Source organism: Armigeres subalbatus, chromosome 3 (genome assembly GCF_024139115.2).
Source record: "Armigeres subalbatus isolate Guangzhou_Male chromosome 3, GZ_Asu_2, whole genome shotgun sequence".
NCBI lineage: Eukaryota > Metazoa > Arthropoda > Insecta > Diptera > Culicidae > Armigeres > Armigeres subalbatus.
Window position 1 is genome coordinate 364,002,737 of NC_085141.1, and position 25,281 is coordinate 364,028,017.

At 44.2% G+C, this 25,281-nt stretch overlaps 1 protein-coding gene across 2 annotated transcripts; it reads left to right on the plus strand.

The window, feature by feature from the left end:
• Positions 1-25,281, plus strand: LOC134226310 (heat shock 70 kDa protein 4). 2 transcript variants are annotated; one of them, XM_062707006.1, is made up of 6 exons: positions 1-533; positions 19,076-19,747; positions 19,809-20,631; positions 21,145-21,252; positions 23,420-23,521; positions 23,604-25,281. In XM_062707006.1, the coding sequence occupies exons 1-6, from the start codon at positions 427-429 to the stop codon at positions 24,297-24,299; spliced, it is 2,508 nt and encodes an 835-aa protein (XP_062562990.1). In that variant the 5' UTR covers positions 1-426; the 3' UTR covers positions 24,300-25,281. The 2 variants fall into 2 exon arrangements, with proteins under 2 accessions (XP_062562990.1, XP_062562991.1); XM_062707007.1 differs by lacking the exon at positions 21,145-21,252.

Here is a 25,281-nt window from a genome sequence, read left to right on the forward strand (position 1 = left end):
TTTCTCCGTGTGGCGTGAAAAATCATCCATCCGTTCAGTTTCATTTTTTCATCAGCGTAGTTTGGATCGTTCTCGTGATTTTTCGTGCGGACTGCGTGTCATCCTCGCGCGAGTGAGTAATCAGAAAATTTTTACCACTTCTAGCGGCTGTGAGGGCAGTGAAAAAGCTCACGCGTCATTCGCAGAAAGTGTAGTGCGAAAAGTGGTCGACAGATTTTTGCGGAATCAAGGTGCAAAACCAACGGCAGTGCGGCGAAGGTCATTATTTTTCCCAGCGAGGGTAGTGCGGGCAAAAAAAGCAAGCCGTGTGTGGAGTGGATTGTGGTGAAAAGAGAAAAAAACGGTCCGCTGGAAGAGGAGGGTTGCACTTAGTGATAAAACTGGAAATTTTCCTTGAACAAAGCCAGCAGCAGATTAATCGGCACAATGTCAGTGATTGGAATAGATTTCGGCAACGAGTCCTGTTACGTCGCCGTGGCAAAGGCCGGTGGAATCGAAACCATCGCCAATGATTACAGCCTGCGAGCCACCCCGTAAGTACTTGGATGTGTTTTTCTGGTGCTACTTTGACTCCAATCGACTGACGATTACCGACCTCCATTGCATGGTACAGCGTTTATTACATAAAAGTTTTACTCCAGATCCGGAACGATTGTGACTGGTATGGTTTCGATAAGTTTCTTGGAATCGTCAAGCTTATCAGCTAACTTTTCACGATAATGATTTTCAAAGAATTTGGACTCAATCGAGCGTTCCAGCGGATTTTCTGTTCCATCATTGCCTGACAAGCAAAGCAAAATTTCCCTCACCACTCGCGCGATGTTTCTCCCTGCTGTTGCTCGCGACATAACCTAAAACATTCGAGAAGATTCTCGCTGATATCGATTTTTCTAGCACTGGGATACCGTGCCGGTTCCGGGGGAATTTCTTACGAAATTTCATCAAAATTTTGAATTCATTTGGTTAGTGCGTTCAAGAGTATGCAGCTACAGATTGGGAAAAAAAAAATCAATGATCAGTGCATCCAGAGACCATGCCTTGGGGTTGCCTTTTCCGAAGAGTGTCACATACACATGGCTAACCGAGCGTCAGTGGTTCTCGAACATTCTGGAAATGGGTCAATGAATTTTTATTCCAGAACAATCCGATCGTGTAATTTTCAACTGATTAGTAATGTCATTGTATTCATATCTCGGGCTTAGGATCATAGGGGCGTAACTACATTGATCGATTTCTCTTCATCGATATTTTCTTCTTATAAATGCAGCGAATTTCAACAGTGTTTAGCTTAGATTTGATAATTCGGGGCGCTCAAGGATAGTTGAAGCTTGTACCAGAAGCAACAATCATGGTTGTAACTTTTATTTCAGTTGAGTTAATAACGAAAGAAAAACTCTATGAAGAGGAATCGATATTTAATTATAATTATACTTAAGGAAAAAGACATTTACATTCTTACTACTTAAAAAAAAAATGTAATTGAATGTAATATTGATATGTAGTAGGTTGTAGTTAACACTCGGCGGGCTATGTGTATATATTGTCTATCCGGAATAAATTTATATACCGCTTTTTATACCGAAGTTGGATTTTTCTCTAGATACAGGCAACTTTACCTGCTACGCCGACAATAAGTAAAGCCAAATAATCACAAAAAAAAAGTGTCTGAATATCTTTTTCTTGTGATGGGTCATTCATTCTTACTCACGCTGAAAACGGTTTCTTAGATTTTTATCATAAACAAGGTGTTACTCCGAAGGCCCAGTGAATAATTCATCTGACGCCGTGTTTTTTTGCTCTTGACTTGCTCCTCACTTATTCGTGAGGATGAAGACACTACATTTGGCTCCAATTGACTTCATTCAACTGTAGGAAATTTTTATGAGTTTTGTCATGGCTGCTCATGAGACTGTCGTTGAGTCAAGAGCCTTTCGTTAAGTACTCCATCAGTGCTGCCTTTCTACTTCCTAGTTATGTTGAAGAGAAGCGTAACCGAGAGTAGTAATCCTCATGTTTTTTGCTGTATGTAGCCTAGACTTCGCATACAACTCTTTTTTGAAAACTCGTTTTTGTCCAAACCAAACCAGAATAGGATGATTCCGGAATAAAGGGAAAAGAAAGATCCTTTTTAAGGCTCGCATTTGTCCTATACAGTCGCCTCTCCACATCTCGATATTGAATGGACCATCGAGATAGGGAGAAATCGAGGAATGGAAGGAAAATTGAAATGGGTACTCAGGGTTTGCAGAAATCGGTCTCAATAGATAACGAACAACGATAAAAGAGAGGCAAAAACTGTTCCGAATCATAACAAGCCATGATAACAAATTTATCAAACTTGTATACAAGTGCGAAAAAACAGAATCGGATAAGCAGCCCTCACAGAAAAATAGTGATTCTCGCTTTGTTTTCGCTCATTTCGTGTTGGTTACTGCACAGCTGTGTAGAACAAGTTGAAATGCATCATCAGAGCCAGTGCTCCCCGCATTTGGAGCTTTCTATACGAAATTCTCTATCATGACAGCTTGCGAAAAAAGTCTCTCGCGGTATGCTACATATCGTATATGTATACAGAGATGATAAGTGAGAGACTTGTTCTTTCTCTTTAGGATTCAATCCCTGTGGGTACTATAGATCCAAAAAAGCTCGTTGCTATGAAAAACGACAACAAAACAAAAGTCATTTCTTGTTGTTGATGTGTTTGTTATTATCCAAAGATGGTCTAGTAGCTTAAAAATTTAAACATATCGGCAAAAGGAGAGTGAATCCAGAGCAAAATATTGTCGATGCAGATAAAATCAAGAACATGTATGAACTTGTCTCAACTACGTCGCTCGACTGAAATGTCGCTGGTCGCTGGTCGCTGGCGACCCTTTCCAGTAAGTGCTCCAGCGACGCAGGCAAATTTAATGCGTCGCTGCAGCACCAAACTGGAAAGCGCTCGCTGGTTGAGCGACGCGACGGTCCAGCGACGTTCCAGCGATGACTCGCATGGGCAATATGATCAGAACACATCGAGATAGATAGATATTGAGATAGGGAGGTTATCGAGATGTAGAATGCTCAAATGTATATAGATTGAAGGGAGCGAGGAAACCAACGACATACGAGGAATGGAGATATAGAACATCGAGATGTAGAGAGTCGACTGTATAATAATATTGAAAGAACGCGTTTGCTCGGAAAGAGGCAAAAGAGGGAATGCATTTATTTAAATTAACTCATTCACTCAGTATAAGGCAAAAGATGAATTCTGGAATAATGTAATACTATGTTCGCACTACGGCCGCACTATTCAAATTATCGTCAAAAGAAAGCTCATCAAGATAGCCGATTAAGTCTGTGATCGTGTTTCTCTGTGGTGCAGCCAGCGATGAAGATGTTATTCCGGACGATGAACTACAGATCGAACAGAATTACACTCAGTTTTTCCTTTTGCAGCTCAGTAAAATAGATAACTGAGATTGCAAGATGATTTTTAGCATTTTTTTTTCTTCTGATGTTTCGGCTGTGCATTTGAGTATGTTTCGAAACATTTTGATATCCCGGTGTGCAAGTATCGATTCACCGAACGTTGAGTTCGTCGCCGTTCAAAATGAGAATACCACCAGTTATGGTCACTTTCCGGATGGGGATTACGGTCTGGAATTCGTCGAGATTGTTGAGGTAGCCATCAGAAGCCGTGACCGCAGATGCCTTTGTCTATTTAGTGGCTGACTATCTGATCTAAATCTACTACTAAGTTTTAGAGATGATGGTAATGTCTGATAGAAATTAAAAGCGTTCTCCCCAAATAACCCATCTTCTCGGCAAGACAGATCTAGTTTTTGTTGTTACACTTCATTCCCAAGAAATCGTCAGTGCTGTACAGCTCACGAGGGAACCCTCTCCACCAGACGGCTTTTTGAGTAACCGTCGAAAATGCCATGTACCCTGCTTCAGTGGTTGATAAGGCCACTGTGGCTTGTCTCCTGGAACTCCATGGAACAGCTCCGCCTCTCTGGAGAAAGACACATTCGCTTATCGACCGCCTCGTCTCGGAATAGTTCACCCAGTCAGCATCACTATATTCGGAAAACGCCAAATCTGCCTGCCGTTCCGTACGTTAGCTTGCTCTGGTATCCCAAAGGTATCGTGAGACTCTTATAGCTGTTGTTCAATGGTAAAGCCCTTGATGACTGCAAATATGACTGACCACACTTACAGCGTAACTGATATTCGGCCTGTGCAATGAATAGAAGGCCTCCAATCAGCTCACGAAATGGCACCTCCTTCATCTTTTCCCTCTCTTCCTCATTTTGAGAGTTTATCGTCTTCAGTAATCGCTGGTTCGCGTCCAGCGGAGTTCATACCGGCTTGCAATTATTGCTCATATTGTATTTCTCGAGTAGCTCATGGATGTACCTTTCTTGATCGATCGAAATTGATCCATCTCTCCTGGTGACTCAAAACCCCAGAATCGATTGGCTTGTCCTAAGTCGATCAACCCTTGGTATTTGAAAAACAGAAGATAGTCGTCAAAGTACACCGCTTCGATGGTTGTTTGGTTTTCCAATTGGCCATTTTGTGGTACACATACGTGTCTGATCCAGTTTGACATGTAAAACCCTGCTTGCCTGCTTGAGCCCGTAAAAAGCTTTCTTCAATCTGTAGACTTTATTCGACGCTGCCACACTCGGGAATCTTGCAGGTTGCACCATAAATATCTCCTCGTCGTCAAAATAGCCTTGGCGAAACGTTGTTACAGCACCCATGTGGTAAATGATGGGGTTTACCTGCGCGGCCAACAACGATAATAAGATGACTAGTCGAGCCTTAGCAAACAACAGGCGAGTAGATGTCTCTGTAGTACACCTGTGAGTACCCATTTATAACGTCTTGCCGTGTACCGTTCATTGATGGTGTCTGGGTTGGTTTTGGTCTTGAAAACCAATTTATTTTTCAACCGCCTTCCGGTGCCTTCCGTCACTTTGGAAGATCCAAACGACACAACGCGTGATACTCGGATACCATCGCCTGAATCCATCGTTCGCGGTCCTCTCATACTACCTTCTTGTACCGTTTCTAAGTCCTTGATAAACTGTGGAAAAAAATCCGGGAGAGATGGCTGCCGATAGCTACAAATCAATTTGCCTTGGATTTCTACAGGTTTTTCCTTCGAGTGTGACGGAAGGCTGCGTTTGTTCTGTGAAGTTGTGCTTCATCGTAGGCTGTTGAGCAAGTTACGAGTGCTTTTTTTGGTTCTATACTATTCCCCAGAAAACCGTTCCCCAGAAAACCATACCCCAGAATTCCATTTCCCAGAATGTACCATTCCCCAGAAAACCAATCGCCAGAATGTACCATTCCCCAGAAAATCAATCCCCAGAATGCACCGTTCCCCAGAAAACCATTCCCCAGAATGTACCGTTCCCCAGAAAACAGAATATATAGATAAACATGATTTCATTTTCTTGTTTTCTTACAAAGATCATCACAAGACCATAATTAAAATCATTTGTCATGATGAGTTGGATGTGGAATGGCCATTGTGGTATGTAATTATTAGAAACTATAGTTTCAAATACAATGTGCCTTTTGGCATAATGACCATAAGGTGCCCGCCAGAGTAAGGTTCCTGTGAGAGTAAACGCGTCTACGCGACGTCGCGCGAAAATTGCACGCAAAGGAATAACAATCAATAATGACGCGACTCACGCGACAATGAACTGTCAAATTGCACTGTCGCGTCACGTCGCATAGCATGGTCACGTCTATTCTGGCTTAGCATAGCATATGGTCATGTCTATTCTGACTTCACCCCACAACAGAAAATTCTCATTTTGAAGCATGCCTTGATTGAGGAACCAAATTAGGGACCCACGCATTTGCCCGGAATCATGCAATTAAGTCAATGATTCCTTCTTTTAAAACGCGCATTTACTCGGAAAAAGGCAAATGAGTGATACATTCTTTCGACTCACACATTTGCCTGAAATACGCCTTCTTTCAAATCACGCGTTTGCAAGGAGTGTAGCAAACAAGTGGATGATGCCTTCTTTTAAAACATAAATTTACCCGCACTAATAAAAATCTACAGTTTCATTGAACAAACAAAAAAAACAAATACTGCCGTTACACGCATAACTGTCCCATGTACATAGGAATGCCCGTTTACTTTAAGCATTTGCCGGAAATAAGGTAAATCATAACTGAACGAGCCATTCTCTTTATTCCAGTTTTTTAGTTGCCAAAATCTTTTTTCTTCATTGCAGGAATCTTTTTGAAGGTATGAAAAAAATTCTGGGATATGGTGCATTCTGGGGAATGGTTTTCGGGGGAATGTTTCATTCTGGGAAATGGTTTTCTGGGGTATGGTTTTCTGGGGAATGTTATAGAATCATATTTTTACCTCTGTAGTTTTTTGTATATATAAAAAACAATGGTTTTTCGTATGAAAGTGCACATTTTTAGGACCCCCTCCCCCTTTGAGAGTTACGTTTTCTTTAAACATTCCCTAATATATGCTCATTAAACATCAATTAAATGTTATTAACTCTTATTTGTGTTAATATATACTTAAAGCACATGATTGGATAAATGCGTTCTCTTACCCCACTCGATGCGCACTTTTACCCCACCGGTGGGGTAAGAGTGCGTTTTTCACTTGTCTTGCAATAAGGGTTCTACTAAAACGAATCTCAATAATTTAAATATTTTTTGCACTGGGTAACATAAAGGAAGAGTATATGAATCATCGACACAGATTTGATATGCAGAAGCTTGCTTCATAAGGGCCACATGATCGATTGAAAAGGGATATCAGAGTTTGTAGAAATAGGCAGAAAAGTGCGAAAAAACAGATTCGGATAGGCAGCCCCACAGAGTAGTGATGATTTTCGCTTTGTTCTCGCTCATCTTGTGTTGCTGGCCTTACTGCTGTGTAGAACAAGTTGAAATGCATCATCAGAACCAGTGCTTCCCGCGTTTCTTTTTGAAAGAAATTTATCATGAGGTTCATGAGAGAAAAGAATGGTGAGTGAAAGATGTTTTCGCCACAAATTACGAAAAAAAAATTCACCTTCGACCCAAAAACGCTTGATTTCGTTTCATCGAACTTTCAACTGAAACTAAAAGTCACTTTTTTTGCAACTGAAAGCCTCTATTTGGTCCCTTTTTTCGACAGCTCTGGTCACTAAAGTCACTATTTTGAGCGCCATCCGTCGCTATCAGCCCTGACTTCGTCAAATGTAGTCTTACACACGTATACGCGTTTTTTTTTTTTTTTTTTTTTTTTTTTTTTTTACAAGGGAGAATGCATTTACACACTAACCCAGTACACGTGCATTGTAGTTGCCAAACTACCACACGGAAGTGTACGGGAGTGTCGGACTCGACCATACCGGTAATACCGACTAAACTCCCTTTGGCTCCACCATCGTTTCCCCCAGGAACTACCTCGCAGTACTACTTCTGGGGGGACGGCAGTACTAAGCGTACTCACTCATTATCGCTCACACAGGCACTCGTCCCACGCGAGACTGACTTGGGTGCTCGCACCCCATTCACTCCATTTGAGTCTTACTTGGATGCTCTCCCGGACGCTCCGCTGCCATGCCTCGAGGTGTCAATAGCGGTAACTGCCTGGGCCTACAGATATTGCGCTACGACACTCTGCCTCAGCACGAGCAGATCAATCACACCACTGCCGAAGCAGACCATACGCTACCCTGCCGAAGCAGGGACACTCCCCATGCACCACATGTGCACAACTGTAGGTGTGTGGGTACAACCCACTGCTACTCTGCCGCCGAAGCAGCTTCTCCAAAGACCATTCGCCCCATGTGACCCTTTTTCGGGTGCTCACTCTAACACTCCACTGCAATGCCTCGAGGTGTCGATGGCGTACCTCGACTCCTGCCTCAGCATGTGCAGTCCATACTCAGACTTCTGCTGCGCTTTGAGGTGACAATAGCGGCGGAGACACGCTATGACACTCCTGCCTCAGCACAACCAGATCACTCACTCCCTGCCGAAGCAGCTCACGCGCTACCCTACCGAAGTAGGTACACTCCACAACTTATTCTAACACTCCACTGCCATGCCTCGAGGTGTCGATAGCGGTATGTGGGGACTAATCAACGATACTACGCTACGACACTCTTACCTTAGCATGTGCAGTCCATACTCAGACTTCTGCTGCGCTTCGAGGTGGCCATAGCGGCGGCGACTCGCTATGACACTCCTGCCTCAGCACAAACAGATCACTCACTCCCTGCCGAAGCAGCTCACGCACTACCCTACCGAAGTAGGGACACTCCATATGCCAGTTGGCACTCCCTCCCTGGGCTTGTGCTTTTGAAGCGGCACACAGTCGCTTTGATAGAGTCCGCTTACGGGCACTTGTGGTTTTTTGGGAGGGATTTTAGCAGAGCCCACTGCTAAATCCCACCACACCCTAGGCAGTTCTCCCTGACTCGCAGACAGCTGGGGAGGGGTCGTCAAGCCCTTGGACATCATGCTGTTCCTGCTGTCCCTGCTGCCCCACACACGTATACGTGTGCATTACTCCATTTGATGCTGGGTACCTTGCGTGGACGCAGCTTAAAAAACCGCTACGTGAACATCGGCCCTTAACCTTCGGAATATACGAAACGGCTCTTGCTCTGAAGATACGGGAATTTTCTTCCCGTAATTTTTTTTAAAAATGGGGTATCGAGATACTCGATGTTGGCGGTTGGATGATGAAGTAGATTGCTTTTGGCACTGTTTCTGCCCATAACCGTGTGTTCAACTTGTCATCGAACAGTAGACATCAGGCTTGCACCTGAATTGTCCGGTTCATGCGATCAGCTAACCCATTTAGCTTCGGATTGTGAAGCACTCGTGACAAATATCGTGCGTCTTGATGAATTTAGCGAAATGCTTACCGACAATAACATACTCTCCTCCGTTGTCAGTCTGCAAGCACTTCAATTTTCTTCTGGTCTGGGCTTCCGGATCGATAGGTTTTAAACTCCTTGAACGCTTTAAACACATCCTTCTTGGATTTCAGGAAGTACAAGAACAACGTCGACAACTTCTTTACGGATACATAAGCAGCCTCGTCCTTGCACATATGGTTTGCAGCTCCAGAATTCAGTATTCATTCTCCTACTGTTCCATTATGCTTCTTATACGCCAGAAGTGCCTTTTTCTACAAGCTTTGAAAATTTTTTTCGTGCTTAAACTCGATTTCTGTGGACATTCCGATGCGTAGTGCCCAAGCTTCTCGCACTCGAAACACTTCATGTTCGATTTGTCCTTCTTTTTGGTGGCTTGCTTCGGACACATAGTCAGTGCCCCATTTGATCCGCTAGCCCTGGAACCAGGCTCAATCGGTCGTCACGTCCCGAAGAATCTTCGATTTGATTCAATCTGCCATCCATTCCCATGATCATTGATTCGTATCTTTTCGGTAGCTCCATCAATGACATCCACTCGTCGTCAAGTGGGAAATCTGTGGCTGTGCGGATTTCTGCCGAGCTGCAGAAATAAAAACTGAGTGTGCACGATCTCGACCCTATTTGATAATAACTAAATAGCTTTCTCCTTTCTTCATGATTCGACTTCTCGTCTCTACGTTTCTCTTGGACGTCTTCGGATTGATCGATTCCAACTTTTGATCCCATAGTCCGATCTGGCCAATTTTCAATAGGAAACAGTGGGACAGGATTCCCCGTTGAATGTAACTTATTGCAAACAAATCGGATCAAGATAAGTGCCTGAAAGATGAGTGAGTTTTATTTTGCGCACATACATACACACATAAACACAGACAGACATCATCTCAATTCGTCGAGCTCGATATTTGCTTGAAATATTACAACTTACTAAATGTGTTTTTCAAACTATTTATAATTTTGTAGTAAAACATCCATTCCAATAGAACATCTGTTAATGGTGAGAAAATTACGACTCCTCCAGGACGATTGACAGCAACAACGTCAAACAATAAACATGGAGCTGGGGAGGCCAGCCTCATCTCCAAGTGCGCATCGACATCGAACAGCTCTTTGATAATCTCTTGCCGCTGTGGGCGGATCAAGATGCATTTCTCTATTGGTATGACCGACAATGAAGCACGATTTTGGATGATATCATAACTACAAAAAAAGGAAGTCATTGATGAAATAGAAATGTTGATACAACTGGATGCTATCTGGCGAAAGTTTGAACTACCAAATTTTAAGCAATGCTATTCAGTAAGGATGCTTGGAGAAAGATAGACGACTTATGAACAACGCACTGGAGTCAACTACAAGCTCTCAAATAATTTGACATTATGTGAAGAAGCCATATGATGATAATCGTATGAAGTATGAATATAAAATCTATCTTTCCCTATCGAATGGATAAGCAATGGAAAGTTTTGATTGTGCCAAGAATTTAAGTATTTGCGACATTTCCAAGTTTGTCCGCTTCTGAGCTCAACAGTCCAATCTATTGTTGTTTACACCGCCGGAAAGCTGCAGCTCTTTCTCACGAGACAGAGTTTGGGAACCCCTGCTTTACATCATCCGATTTCGCTTGACATCTTAACTACTCTACTTGACGGAAGGCACACAGGTAAATGTTTGTGTAAGTGGAATAATCCGGTCCGGTCTAACCGTATGAGTAATAGAAGCAACTGAGCTGCGGGAAACCGATATTGTCCGGAAAAGATTCTTCAATTGCAGCCCGGGAGCATTCGTTATCAGCAGCATATCATGCTGCGAGGAAAACGTGAGTCGCACGAGACGAGCGAGTGCTCTGTCGTAGTGCAACGAAAATGATATTGAACCATTTGCAACTGTTGGCAATCGCGCATTTAAAGTAATAATTTATTATATTTATTCAAATGATGCGGCGCATCCTCAACTACCCCATCAGCCATTGTCGCCAGCCAGCATAAAAACTTTTCGTCGGATGACGGACAGTATGCCAAAATAATCCTTCCTCAGATCTCGTTAGTATCTGGTCGAACATAGCCTGGACGATGCGATGATGCTTAGCCTTATAAGGATAAACTCAAAACAACAAAGGATGGCAAGTTTACAATCGTCGATATTTGCAAAAAACCTTGCAGAAGCGGTTGCCATCGGCAATGGTAGACAGATTGTCATGATCGTTTCCAGCATAGTCGTAATTCTGGATCTGCGTGATTTGCTTGTTTTGCTGGAGAGTTATTAGACGGGTCATGTACAGTGCGGACTGCCATAATGGGTCTAAAGTATCGAGCAGAACTAATAGCAACTTGTGGTGGCAGCTGTCATACGGTATCGATCGTTAAAGGCTAGATCGGACCGTGTCACTCCGATGACCCTAGCCAGGCAAAGGGAAAATGGTACGAGCAGTTTCTTTCACATTCACAACGACGACGACGACGACGGCGACGATGGTTCTGCTGCAATGCTCACGCCATTACCACGCCAGACGTCTGTTCCTCTTACCTGCTTATACGGCGCTGGTTCGTAACGGCGTGCAATTTATACAGAGCTGTCTCCCCCAACCCATCAGCACTCGCTCGGCAGAATCGGTCAGAAAGTGGTATCCAAAGCGTATGGGTGTACGAAAAACATACAAACATGGTTTGATGTGTGTTATTTATGCATTGAGAATGTGGTATTGCATATGCGACCTATGCTGCTTAGATCACCTTATGCCACGCGAGTTATACATAGTTGGGTTTGATACTGATTAATGACATTGTCTCAACCTTTTTAATTTTAAGGAAATCGATTTTTTCTTTGTCTTTGTTTTTTATTATTATCCTCTTGTCTTCTTAATTTTGAAATTAGATTTGGTTCAAAAATTGATACCGATGAAAAATTTGTATTTGTTGTGTATTTTATTTCTATAATAACTATGATATCATGTCAATTTGTTCGTTAATTTATCATTTCACCGCAGTTGAACCGTCTGGTCCCAAAATGGCAAATGGGGGCTACATTTCATGTTACACAATCGTACGGCTGCTGGGAAAGCAAGATCTCCTCTCGAATTCATCATCAATTCACAATATCTTTGTGCATCTGTCCCTGTATCCAATTAATTTTTCTGTCCCAATCGGGTGTGATTCGGTTGTTGCAAGCTTATAAATTAAAGGGAAAGCGTTGGCGGTGCGAAAATATTGAGTCCAACAGTTGTGGCTCGATCCATACAAAACAAAACAACGCACAGGTAACGAGACATCTTCCATCCGACTGGAAGTCCTTGAATTAAAAGTGAGTTTGCTCATAAATCCTGTTCAAGTTTAGCCGCAGTTGCTGAATTGATCTGTGCGATGACGGCGGTGACCGTTTTTGTAGCATTGGAGAAAGGTCGTCGGCTGAGAATTGTGACTAACGCGCAGTAACAGTGACATCCTTTGATCGAGGAGAGTGATCAGCCTCCACGGTAACACCGTCTCAGTAATAAAAAATAAAAACCAGAGCTGCGAAGGCGGAGATCCAAAAATTCTCTAAAGCAAGTGGATTTGCCGTTGTCGTCTGCTGGTGTGGATCACGCACAAGTTTTTTTTTTCTCTTTACTGGAATTACCTTCTCCAACGGGACATTGTAGCTTATTAATTATGGTTTCCACATGAATCATCAACTATGATATTTATGAACGATATGTTCAGTTATGCACTGTGTTAGATTCGAACCCAGAACCTTCGAACCCTCGGTATGTTCTGCTTAGCAGTCGCGCATCTAGCGGAGGCCTCCCTACGTGCTAGTCATTTCTACCGGTACAACGAAAGTCAGAAACGACGACATCATGAGGTGTGCTTAGTCATCCATGTTTTCGCAGTTCACTTTTGGTGGTCACCCTCCAGTTGTTCGGTGCAACCGTTTATTTGGTTGATGGAATTTCTTCGACGTCTGACGTGTGATTGGTGTCCACATGGTGACGAATTGATCGATTTTTTGTTGGTTCAATTCAAACGAAAATGGGAACCGGAAAATTTCCGGTTGATTGAATTGTAATTGTCTTGTTATGGGCGTCGATGTAGACGTGTATCGATACGAACCAAGCAGACGAAGAAACACGTGATGTGTTCCGATCTAATTGGATAGACATTGGCTCGGGAAGCAGCAGGGTCTGTGTCTGTGTAACGAACGAGTCATACTGCTATTTGTTTTAATCGTGTTTCGATCAGGTGTTAAACTTATGACAACAGGTCAGATAGATCGTGTGATCGATGACACGCTTACCGATTCTTCCCAAACAGCGCAGACATGCACAGCACAGCCACAACCAGCTACCAGTTTGGAAGTAGATTTAAATTTTTCGACTTTTATGGAGTTGGCCTGTATTGTTTACTGTACGAAGTTGGTTTCTGTGTGAACAGCTTACACAGCATCGAGCGTCAATGTTCACTGCATACTCACACAGTCCAATAGTTGTGCATATTGGAGGCGTTTTAGCTGTTCATAAGTGTGTTTTCATCTCACACAGTGTGGTAACGAGTGGACAGAAGATGATGAACAAAATGAGAACAATTTCATAACTATTACTGACTACGCCACTGGTAGAAATCAGTTCATGCATGATGAACAGATGCTCACATTAATTGCAAGACGCTACATGGTATGGTGGCAGCGAAAAGGCTGGAAACTGGCTCTTGCTTATAGAGGCAAGCGAGAATCTACTCATTTAGACTTATTCACCTGATGTATTTTAAGAACCACTCGGCAACAACGACGTTTCCTCGTCCCATTCCATCACCGACGCCGGCTCCCAGCGCAGCCGTACGTAAACAGTTTCGGAGTAAACATACCCCAACCAACTAGGGTGGGTCTGAATTTAAGCTTTGACCCGGGTTTTAGATAAAAGAGATAAAATAGAGGCAAAAACGGTTTGGAGTAATTACAAACGATGAAACAAATTGATCGAACCTGTATATAAGTGCCAAAAATAACAAAACCGGATAGGCAGTCCCCACCAAGAAGTGATGATAAAACGTAATGTTTTCGCTCATTTTGTGACGGGGACCATTTTTCTTCGCACACCTGTGTAAAAGAAGTTGAATTGCATCATCAAAACCAATGCCCCCACGTTTGGAGCCTTTTCAAACGAATTTATCATGGGGTATAGCCCCCCCTTCCCGAATCAGTTCTTTATCATGACAGCTTGCGAAAAAAGGTCTATCACGGTATTCTACATATCGTAAAGTTTTTTGTTTTTTGCCTTTCTTGTATACTAAGTATATGTAAAGGCTATAGGGTCGCTCCTTTTGATAAAAGGCTCGGAGACTACCTTAAAGATGATCGCAGTTGTATTACTGAATTTTTCTCCTCCTTAGATTGGGAGAGTATTTTGGATTCAGCAGACGATAATAGTTCTGCGCGAACTTTCTCCAATGTTCTAGCATATGTAGTTGACAGATTCGTACCGAATACAATTCGTAAAAAACAAATCGGACCACCTTGGCAGACAAATGCGCTTCGAAAACTAGAACGTATCAAGAGGAGTGCTCTGCGAAGGTTTATCAAACATCGAACAATCCCGCTTAAACGCTATTACGCCACACTCAACCGTAAGTACAAGAGGGTCAGCAAGCTATCTCTATCATCTCTATCAGCGGAATATTCAGCGTAAGTTTCGATCACAACCTAAACGGTTTTGGAAATTTGTGAAGGAACAGCGCAATGAGTCTGAACTGCCATCGTCAATGACGTTCAACGGAATACTACCCGCTTCTGGGTCAAACACTCAGCTTTACCAATATCGATGAAATGGTAATAGTCAGAGCCTCTTCAAATCTGAAATCGTCTTTCAACCCAGGGCCAGACCAGACAGTTTCTCCTCCGCCTTTCTCAAAAGACACATTGAAGGATTGATGACTGCTCTGCTGCGCATCTTTCTTGAACCTGTTGCAAGCGACTATTTCCCTTCCTGTTTCATATTTCCGGTCTACAAGAAGGGAACTAAACGAGAACGCCGACAATTATCGTGGTATCACCTCTTTCAGCGTTGTTTCGAAACTATTCGAACTCGTGATCATGCAGGCACTACATGCCCATTGTAAGCAAAATATCTGCGATGACCAAAACGGCTTTATGTCTGGACGTTCAATAGCTTCAAATCTCCTTTGCCTAACTTCCTACATAACGGAAAGTATGGTCAGTCATGCTCAAACAAGAGGGTTGAAAGCCTCCTTTCAAGAGGCCTGGAAGCCTCCTTTCAAAAGGCCTGGAAGCCTTCTTTCAAGAGGCCCGGAAGCCTCCTTTCAAGAGGCCCGGAAGCCTCCTTTCAAGAGGCCTGGAAGCCTCCTTTCAAGAGGCCTGGAAGCCTCCTTTCAAGAGGCCTGGAAGCCTCCTTTCAAGAGGCCTGGAAGCCTCCTTTCAAGAGGCCTGGAAGCCTCCTTTCAAGAGGCCTGGAAGCCTCCTTTCAAGAGGCCTGGAAGCCTCCTTTCAAGAGGCCTGGAAGCCTCCTTTCAAGAGGCCTGGAAGCCTCCTTTCAAGAGGCCTGGAAGCCTCCTTTCAAGAGGCCTGGAAGCCTCCTTTCAAGAGGCCTGGAAGCCTCCTTTCAAGAGGCCTGGAAGCCTCCTTTCAAGAGGCCTGGAAGCCTCCTTTCAAGAGGCCTGGAAACCTTCTTTCAATAGGCCTGGAAGCCTCCTTTCAAGAGGCCTGGAAGCCTCCTTCCAAGAGGCCTGGAAGCCTCCTTTCAAGAGGCCTGGAAGCCTCCTTCCAAGAGGCCTGGAAGCCTCCTTCCAAGAGGCCTGGAAGCCTCCTTCCAAGAGGCCTGGAAGCCTCCTTCCAAGAGGCCTGGAAGCCTCCTTTCAAGAGGCCTGGAAGCCTCCTTTCAAAAGGCCTGGAAGCCTTCTTTCAAGAGGCCCGGAAGCCTCCTTTCAAGAGGCCTGGAAGCCTCCTTTCAAGAGGCCTGGAAGCCTCCTTTCAAGAGGCCTGGAAGCCTCCTTTCAAGAGGCCTGGAAGCCTCCTTTCAAGAGGCCTGGAAGCCTCCTTTCAAGAGGCCTGGAAGCCTCCTTTCAAGAGGCCTGGAAGCCTCCTTTCAAGAGGCCTGGAAGCCTCCTTTCAAGAGGCCTGGAAGCCTCCTTTCAAGAGGCCTGGAAGCCTCCTTTCAAGAGGCCTGGAAGCCTCCTTTCAAGAGGCCTGGAAGCCTTCTTTCAATAGGCCTGGAAGCCTCCTTTCAAGAGGCCTGGAAGCCTCCTTCCAAGAGGTCTGGAAGCCTCCTTTCAAGAGGCCTGGAAGCCTCCTTCCAAGAGGCCTGGAAGCCTCCTTTCAAGAGGCCTGGAAGCCTCCTTCCAAGAGGCCTGGAAGCCTCCTTCCAAGAGGCCTGGAAGCCTCCTTCCAAGAGGCCTGGAAGCCTCCTTCCAAGAGGCCTGGAAGCCTCCTTCCAAGAGGCCTGGAAGCCTCCTTCCAAGAGGCCTGGAAGCCTCCTTCCAAGAGGCCTGGAAGCCTCCTTCCAAGAGGCCTGGAAGCCTCCTTCCAAGAGGCCTGGAAGCCTCCTTCCAGGGGGCGTGGAAGCCTCCTTCCAAGAGGCCTGGAAGCCTCCTTCCAGGAGGCCTGGAAGCCTCCTTCCAAGAGGCCTGGAAGCCTCCTTCCAAGAGGCCTGGAAGCCTCCTTCCAAGAGGCCTGGAAGCCTCCTTCCAAGAGGCCTGGAAGCCTCCTTCCAAGAGGCCTGGAAGCCTCCTTCCAAGAGGCCTGGAAGCCTCCTTCCAAGAGGCCTGGAAGCCTCCTTCCAAGAGGCCTGGAAGCCTCCTTCCAAGAGGCCTGGAAGCCTCCTTCCAAGAGGCCTGGAAGCCTCCTTCCAAGAGGCCTGGAAGCCTCCTTCCAAGAGGCCTGGAAGCCTCCTTCCAAGAGGCCTGGAAGCCTCCTTCCAAGAGGCCTGGAAGCCTCCTTCCAAGAGGCCTGGAAGCCTCCTTTCAAGAGGCCTGGAAGCCTCCTTTCAAGAGGCCTGGAAGCCTCCTTTCAAGAGGCCTGGAAGCCTCCTTTCAAGAGGCCTGGAAGCCTCCTTTCAAGAGGCCTGGAAGCCTCCTTTCAAGAGGCCTGGAAGCCTCCTTTCAAGAGGCCTGGAAGCCTCCTTTCAAGAGGCCTGGAAGCCTCCTTTCAAGACGCCTGGAAGCCTCCTTTCAAGAGGCCTGGAAGCCTCCTTTCAAGAGGCCTGGAAGCCTCCTTTCAAGAGGCCTGGAAGCCTCCTTTCAAGAGGCCTGGAAGCCTCCTTTCAAGAGGCCTGGAAGCCTCCTTTCAAGGGGCCTGGAAGCCTCCTTTCAAGGGGCCTGGAAGCCTCCTTTCAAGGGGCCTGGAAGCCTCCTTTCAAGGGGCCTGGAAGCCTCCTTTCAAGAGGCCTGGAAGCCTCCTTTCAAGAGGCCTGGAAGCCTCCTTTCAAGAGGCCTGGAAGCCTCCTTTCAAGAGGCCTGGAAGCCTCCTTTCAAGAGGCCTGGAAGCCTCCTTTCAAGAGGCCTGGAAGCCTCCTTTCAAGAGGCCTGGAAGCCTCCTTTCAAGAGGCCTGGAAGCCTCCTTCCAGGAGCCCTGGAACCCTCCTTCGAGAGGGCCTGGAAGCCTCCTTTCAAGAGGCCTGGAAGCCTCCTTTCAAGAGGCCTGGAAGCCTCCTTTCAAGAGGCCTGGAAGCCTCCTTTCAAGAGGCCTGGAAGCCTCCTTTCAAGAGGCCTGGAAGCCTCCTTCCAAGAGGCCTGGAAGCCTCCTTCCAAGAGGCCTGGAAGCCTCCTTCCAAGAGGCCTGGAAGCCTCCTTTCAAGAGGCCTGGAAGCTTCCTTTCAAGAGGCCTGGAAGCTTCCTTTCAAGAGGCCTGGAAGCCTCCTTTCAAGAGGCCTGGAAGCCTCCTTTCAAGAGGCCTGGAGTCCTCCTTTCAAGAGGCCTGGAAGTCTCCTTTCAAGAGGCCTGGAAGCCTCCTTTCAAGAGGCCTGGAAGCCTCCGTTAAAGAGGCGCGGAAGTCTTTCAAGAGGCGCGGAAACTAACTTTCAAGAGATTCAGAAGGTCCGTTCAAGAGGCGCGGAAGCTTACTTTCAAGAGATTCAGATGGTCCGTTCAAGAGGCTCGGAAGTCTCCCTTCAAAGGGCTCGGAATGTACGATATTAGAATACTGCTCGGAATTCCGGAGTCCGAACTTTAACAATGGCGTTAAGAGGATTGCATCTTTGCAGCGATGTTTTCTACGCTTTGCGCTCTGTAGATTTCCAAGGAGGAATCCTTTCCAACTTCTAAGTTACGAAAGCCGTTGTCTTTTAATTTGTCCGGAACCGCTCCACGTACGAAGGAACGTGACAAAGGCTTCGTTTGTTGCTGATGGTTTACAAAGTCGCGTAGAATGCCCAAGAATCCTGGACCTGGACATTAATGTCGCACCTCGAGTGTTACGCAACAACATAATGCTCCGTATACCGTTTCGACGCACAAACTATATCCTACACGTAGATGTCATGGGGCTGCAGAGGGTTTTTAACTGGGGGGGCTCATTATTTGATTTATCCGTTTCTCGTCAAACGCTTCGTCAGCGATTCCCCCAGTGTATATATTTTAAAGACTGGAAAATTGACTATTTTTTAATTGTGTATCGATTTGACTTGACCCCAAGTTCTCTCAAGATTATAATTTTGGTTAAGCCGCTAAGAAAAAAATGGCTGCTACTGACGCCATTCAAATGAATAAACGTTCCCTTGTATAAAATTGTGGTTCTGAAAAGAACTGATTTATTTTCAATAATGCACCTTCTCAATCGCCAACAGGAACAAAATCAGAATTTCGAAAGAAAATTTACTACTAGTGACACCATCCATGCGAATATATTTTTGCAACGTCTCCTTCCCACGCGCTTTTGTGATTCTGCGGCCTTTCCAATGATTAACTACAACAAGACCAGCGCGAGAACCATACGAGAAACTTGCAGTGGAGTGAGGCAAAAATGATATCCACTTGCTATTCAGTCAGCAACTAATGAAGTAAAGACTCAAATAAATTATAGGAGAAAAAAGACCTACCCTAATCTAATTCGCTGCTCCCCCTCTTACTGACTGACACTGCACGCAGAACCGTTTTCATCATCGACTATTAAAAGCACTTGTTAACGTTCTTCGCATTTCTTTCCCACCATCCCCTGCGTTCTATTTATAGATCATGCGTTGCATTCGCGGGACGAAACCGTGTGCTCGGTGTGGCCGCCAAGAATCAGCAGGTAACCAACATGAACAACACAATCGGCGGCTTCAAAAGGTTGCTCGGCCGCAAGTACAACGATCCGCATGTACAGAACGAACTCCGCAAGATACCGTACAAGGTGGAACCCCGGCCGGACGGTGGCATCGGCATACGGGTTCACTACCAGGACGAGGAAACTGTGTTCAGCCCGGAACAGATCACCGCGATGCTGTTCACCAAACTCAAGGACGACTCCTTCAAGGAGCTCAAGACGCAGATCAATGATTGCGTCATTACGGTGCCGTCGTACTTTACCAATGCCGAGCGGCAGGCTCTGCTCGACGCGGCTGGCATCTGCGGACTGAACGTTCTACGGTTAATGAATGAAACCACGGCCACCGCTCTCAGCTACGGTTTCTATAAGCAGGACCTCCCGGCTCCAGAGGAGAAAGCTCGTGTAGTGGTCTTTGTAGATTGTGGCCACGCGTCGCTGCAAATTTCAGCCTGTGCCTTCCACAAGGGCAAACTAAAGATGCTGGCAAGCTGTGCCGATCAAGTCGGCGGACGGGACTTCGATTATGCCTTGGCGGAGCACTTTAGCAACGAATTCCAGACCAAGTATAAAATCGATCCCAGGACAAACAAGCGGTATGACTCAATAATCTAATCATTATTTCATCCATTTGTTAATTTCTCTTGCTTTTTATAGGGCTTATCTTCGTTTGCTGACCGAGGCTGAAAAGCTTAAGAAGCAGATGTCCGCCAACAGCACCAAACTGCCGCTAAACATCGAGTGCTTCATGAATGAAATTGACGTCCACTCGACGATGCAGCGGGTCGATATGGAAGCGATGTGCGCCGGTTTGCTTCAGCGCATCGAAGCTACCATGAAGAAACTGTTGAACGATTCTAACCTGGCTCTGGAGGACATACATTCCGTCGAGATTGTCGGAGGTAGTAGCCGTATTCCGGCCATCAAGCAGCTGATTGAGCAGATCTTCAACAAGACGGCAAGCACTACACTGAACCAGGACGAGGCAGTATCGCGCGGTGCCGCTTTGCAGTGCGCCATTTTGTCGCCAGCGGTTCGCGTGCGCGAGTTCAACTGCAGCGACGTGCAAGCCTACCCGGTGTTGATCTCATGGGAAGATGGAACTCAACGGAACGAAATGAAAGTGTTCGAGCAGTATCACGCAGCCCCATTCTCTCGGTTACTGACCGTTCAACGTCGGGAACCGCTGACCATCAACGTTCACTACGAACCGAATAGTGTTCCCTTTCCGGATCCGTTCATCGGTGCGTTCCATGTTAAGGACATCAAACCGAACGCCAACGGTGATCCTCAAGAGGTGAAGATCAAGGTCCGTATTAACCAGAATGGAATCCTACTGGTTTCCAGTGCCACCATGGTGGAGAAACAGGAAAGCGAAGAACCCGTCACGCCTCCCGGTGCAGCCAATGGGGAACAGCAGGCCCAGGCTAACTCAGGAGAGGAATCACCCAAGGCAGGAGAACCAATGGACCTTCGAGAGGTAAATTTCATCTTCATTCTGTCTTATCTTTTTGTGTTATGTTAGTCAAACTGTATTCGGTTATCGTTCTACTGTATTTTGAGGTTTCTTGTTCTAACATCAGTGCAAGTTTTAGCTAAGTAGGTTTATGTTCTGTGTCTAATACACTCATCCGTAAGAATTGCATAAAAAGAGATAAAAAATGTGCTAATCAACACAACCCTGTGAGACTTCCTCCTCCTAACTGTTTGCTTCTTCTGTTTTGTGATATTCGTAAATATTGACAACATGACTAGAACATATTAAGGGAAAATTACTTCCGGAAAGTGCCTCTTCGTCAAAAAACAAAACAAAACAGTAATTTCGTGATTTTGTAAAAGAGAATCATTCGTTCAAATAACGATAGGCCAATTTATGTTTTACCAAACAACGAAACAATCTTTTCGGATTGTGCTTCCTTCTGATACACTTTGTTTTCTCTCTCCTGTTCCCTTTTTCCCCGCCGACGACGTTACGGACGGTCCATATTTCCAGGGTAGCGATGATGAGCAATCTAAAAATGATTCCACTAAATCAGACAACGATAACAGTGGAGGTGGAGGGAGTTGGACGCAGAGGGTCAGCAGATGGTTTACCTCTTCGGTACGTCTCAAAAGAAAATTCCTTAAATAATCTGAGTAATGTTTTCGTCTTTTTTTTTTACTGGAACCGAGAACGTAAAATCACACCATGCTCAGGCTGCCGCCTATGTTTTGCATTTAGTTTCATACGCACTCAATGCTCTCGATTGTACGCTTGTTCATATCTATTCTAGCTAGTGCTGTTTATTTCTATAGTTCTTGCATCTTTTTGTTTATATCACCGCTTTCTTTCCGACACTATCATGTCTATTTGATAACCTGCCATTTCACAATGTGATCATTCTCATTTTCTGTTTTTTACAACATTATTTATTATTATTTGAGTAGTTGTACTTTGTAGACGTTCTGATGCAAATGGGATTTTGTGTTTTTTTGTGAATTGTGGATGACTTTTTTGATGGTTATCGTAAAATAGAGAATCACCATCTAGCCAACTCTCTAGCGTTCCTCGGTTTCGATTGACACTCTCCCTCCAGTTCCTCTTTATTAGTTGATCTTGATTTGTGTGTGGTTAGAATCCTCAACGAATATTTGAAATATGCTGTTCAATGAGTGTATTTCTTTACTAGCCTTGTATTTGAAATTTAAGCAAATTCCTTGCCTAAAATGACATGCATTGGTGTGCTTCGATGGTACTGAATTGTGTCTGGTTAACATTTTCATTTGTGAAGGAAGCTACAATTTGTAACATTATTCAACACCCACCCAATTCTAACGATTTATAGTATTCGATTACTTAGCAGACTGACCCTGATTAATCGTACGTAAAAAAATGTACATATAGATGTATAACTGTCAGTCACTTGGGAATTGGATTCGTTTAAGATTTCATTTTCTGATTATAGCTTGAAAATAAACAAATATTTTGACAGGCGTTTGAAAGCTAGCACTACGTGGAATTCATTAAAACTACTTCAAATACTTTAACAACAGTTTAATCAGTTGTCTATTTTTCGATTATTAGCCACCTGACATCCCATGTAACCAAAAGTTGCTTTAAGAGAACATTTTTCGCTTAATCAGCTTCACAGAGATGGTTAAGCAAAAAACGTACTTTTAAAGGAACTTTTGGTTACTCGGGATGGAGCTTAATAATTAGGCGGAACAAGTTTTATTATCTTCTGTTTCCGCTCCCCAAAACTTTTTTAACAAAAATAATATAAAATTTTAAACTTTCAAAGTACATTCTTTATAAAAAATATGTCTTTCGATTTAATCGCTTTATTTATTACTTCTCACCCCCTTTATTTTCAAAAGATCAATAAGACAAAAGAGGAAATCGACGATTGTCCCGGCCTTACAGTATTTAAAAACAAAATGTGCATATGAAAAGTTCTTCTAAATATGTAATTTAAGGCAACCGTTTGATTGCAACTGTCGGTTGGGATTCATTAGGATTCATTGGGCTGCAAAAGCAGGAAAAGCAATTGTCGGGGGTGGGGTCGATATGTCTCCAAAGGATACCTAGTGGTTGCCTACAATGAATTTTTTCTAGCTGTCAAAAATATAGCTCACTAAGATGGAGGACATCCATCTTAGGCTTCTTCGAGTTCTTTGCAATGCACAACGACATTCCACTCTTGCGTTCAGTGCAGTTCGAGCCATCAAAAGCGACTACAAAAAGTTCAACACTTTGATAAAATTTACAAACGTGTACTTGAGATCTTTTTTTTTTCTTAGACACACAAATTACAATCACATCAAACGAATCTTATAAACTTTGCGGAAACGACCGAAAAGGTGAAAGCGAATTTAAAAAGCAACCCTATGCGCAACTTAACAAATGTTGTTTCACAGATTTCAGACAGAGACAGATTTTCTGTGATTTTTTTTTCCATTTTTCAACTGTTAAAATCACTGAATATCTGTAAAAATTATGTATAGCAGTTCTCCTATTGAGATTTTGGTGAAATGTTTCCGAAATCTGTCATTTATTTCAAGTGTGTTGCAATTCTGTAATTCTCAAGATAAGAAAGCCTTTTTTAACTGTACTCACATCCATCTTAACATGATCCCGCCTAACACATTACGATATTTTCAACACTTACATAATAATGACACTAACTCACGGAAAGCGATTATTATAATTTTTTTTTAATGCCAAGAGGATAAGAAAGAACGTCGAGTGAATATGACCATTATTCTAACCTATCGTATCTTTGTTGCAGGACAAGAAAAAGAAGGTTACTACGAAATCCATTGATCTAACGGTTGATGGCAAAACGCATGGATTCCTCAGCACCGAACTATCCAAGTACCACGAATTGGAAGTAAGTTGCATTTAACTGATTTGATAGTATTAGATTTATTTAATCGGTCACCTCACTGTTTCCCCCTCCCCCCCCTTGATAGATGCAAATGATTGCTAACGATCGCCAGGAGAAGGAACGTATTGATGCGCGCAATGCACTCGAGGAGTTCGTCTATGAAGTACGCGGCAAAATTCAGGAGGATGGCGAGCTGCATGCCTATGTCGAATCGGACGAGGCCTCCAAGATTTGTCTCCAGCTGGAGGACATCGAGAACTGGCTGTACGAAGACGGAGAAAATTGTGAGCGAACCGTGTACAAGGACAAACTTCTTGCGCTGCACAAACAAACGGACCCCATCCGGGTGCGGTGCGAAGAGTACAACGGTCACGACCAAGCATTTACCGAGCTGGGGCACATCATCCAACAAACGTACAAGGCCGTCGAGCAGTTCCGCGCCAAGGATCCCAAGTATGACCACCTGACCGAGACCGAGATCCTGAACATCACCGAAGCGGCACAGAAGGCGCAAAAGTGGTACGAAGAGGCGCGGGGTAAGCTGGTGAATGTGCGCAAAACGCAAGACGCCCCGATAAAGGTAGCTGACATCCGCCACGAAAATCAAACCCTTGCAACCTGCACGAACTCGGTGCTGAACCGACCGAAGCCAAAGCCTCCAACCCCGCCAGCGGACAGCAACAAAGATCAACAATCCCAGCAGAATGGAACCGATCCATCCAAGGACCAACCAACGGAACCTCCGAAGGACTTCACCGAGGACAAGATGGACGTAGAATAAAATAGTTAAATAGTTTCTCTTCGCTGCGCGTTTACGTTACACACATTACACAACCCCAGATAAACTACACAAACACACCTACACCCCCTATTTTATTATTATTGAATGATTAACTAAAAAGGGACGAGTAATGGACACGTGAGAGAGGTGCGAGTGTGGTCAGATTTGTATAAATGCAAAGCTTGTATTTTTATGTTTCACTTAAAATTGAACCAATAGCCGTAAGTTCCAGTAAACTTCACTACACAACCCGGAAGAATGATTAATTATAACAACTGAAAGTCATTGACACAGTAAGGTAGAACTTCTCTTTAATGCTTTAAAATCAAAATATCTGAAATATACGTTCATGCTTCGTTTCTCCTTGAAAATAAAACGGTTTGTTTTATCCGTACTGTGCATATTTCACCAAAAGCCAATACAGCACATGAGTTCATATAGTTGTTCAATGTTAAACATGTCGAGCAGTCAACGGGCTACTAACAAGTAACAAATGATAAGTAATTGAATAAAGCGATAGCTAGACAAACATCATCATATATTAAAAGAACTGTGTATCACTTTAAAAGTACTGTTCTACTTGGTTTTGGGAGGATTCCTGCAGAGGCTGGATGGACTAAAAAATGGATCGACATGTCGTAAATAAGAATAGGGTTGATATGTGAAACCACAACAAAAAAACTTGATTCCAAAACAATTTACTAAATTTGCTTCTTTTTTGGGAAACTATCATTTTTTTCGAGTAAAAAAAAACAACCATTCGCAGATGCGGAAGTTATGGATATAGCTAGACAAAGCTCTTGAATGCGGAAAAACTAGTAAATGGATCATGTAATGTTTGACTTGGTATAATAGCAACGTTTCGAGAAGCAAGCGCATGTTGTACTGAACTAATCCTCCAGCTCCAATTATATTACATTGTTGATGTAGGTATGAAACACGCTAATCTAAAACAAACGAATGAAATATGGAGACAAAACTA